General features: G+C 41.4%; 1 protein-coding gene across 1 annotated transcript in view; it reads left to right on the top strand.

Annotated features, from left to right (window-relative positions):
• Nucleotides 1–428: 428 nt before the first annotated feature.
• Nucleotides 429–806, top strand: part of AKAP12 (A-kinase anchoring protein 12) — a 250,664-nt gene continuing 250,286 nt past the window's right edge. The window contains exon 1 of the mRNA XM_073557650.1: nucleotides 429–806. This exon is cut by the window's right edge and continues 100 nt beyond it. Within this exon, the coding sequence (XP_073413751.1) occupies nucleotides 775–806 (32 nt within the window). The 5' untranslated portion in view covers nucleotides 429–774.

Raw genomic sequence — 806 nt, 5'->3', positions numbered from 1 at the left:
TCTAGATCTTGGCGCATCTTCTTTCTGTCTGATCTAGTTTTAAGCATTCTGAGTTAAATACAGTAATAATAAATTTGCATCATTCAATAAAGTATTTTTTCTTCAAAAAATCAAAGTATTAATAGATCACGTGATGACGTTTGAGCTGATAATATATTATACAATGGACATCATTGTGATTTTATGGTAAGAATCACCTAGACCGGTCTACTAGGATCTCTCCATTCTGTTTCCTCTGTGGTCCTGCTGCTGTATATGAAGACATTTGGTTTGGGATGGTGCCAGTGCTCCTCCCTCTGCCCCTGTCCCCATTGCTTTTATTGTGACTGTTTAGATACTGCAAGGCGTGTCTGATCCCAGACTCATGTGATGGAGAAAAAGAGAGAGGGAGGGGAAGACTTAAGAGAGGAATAGAAGGAGAGGCTCTCATCTAAAAGAGAAAAAACCCACACACTGAAGACAGTGTAAGATAGTTGGCTGGAGGCTGCTCTGGGTAGAAAGCATTTGCGCTTTACAACTTGAGAGAAACGCTTTCCTGGGTCTGGTACTGAATGAGCTACTTAACAATAACAGTCTGCGGACAGATCCATAGGAGTCAGTGAAGGCAGACACACACCTCTACTGTAGTCGGACATTGAATATTGGAAATTTATCCTCTCAGATGATAAAAAGTCTCTGCTCACTTCCGTATCGTAGATTTGCTCCCAGAGGAGTTTTTCTGTGATCTTAAAGAATACAAGTCAAAGAGCTTGGAGAAAGAGAAGAGCTTGCATCATGGGAGCTGGGACTTCTACAGAGCAAGTCAC

This window comes from Dendrobates tinctorius, unplaced genomic scaffold, assembly GCF_039654945.1.
Source record: "Dendrobates tinctorius isolate UK_male_01 unplaced genomic scaffold, ASM3965494v1 ptg000250l, whole genome shotgun sequence".
In the NCBI taxonomy this organism is placed as follows: Eukaryota; Metazoa; Chordata; class Amphibia; order Anura; family Dendrobatidae; genus Dendrobates; species Dendrobates tinctorius.
The sequence above is the reverse complement of the archived record's forward strand: the minus strand, read 5'-3'. Positions and strand labels throughout refer to the sequence as shown.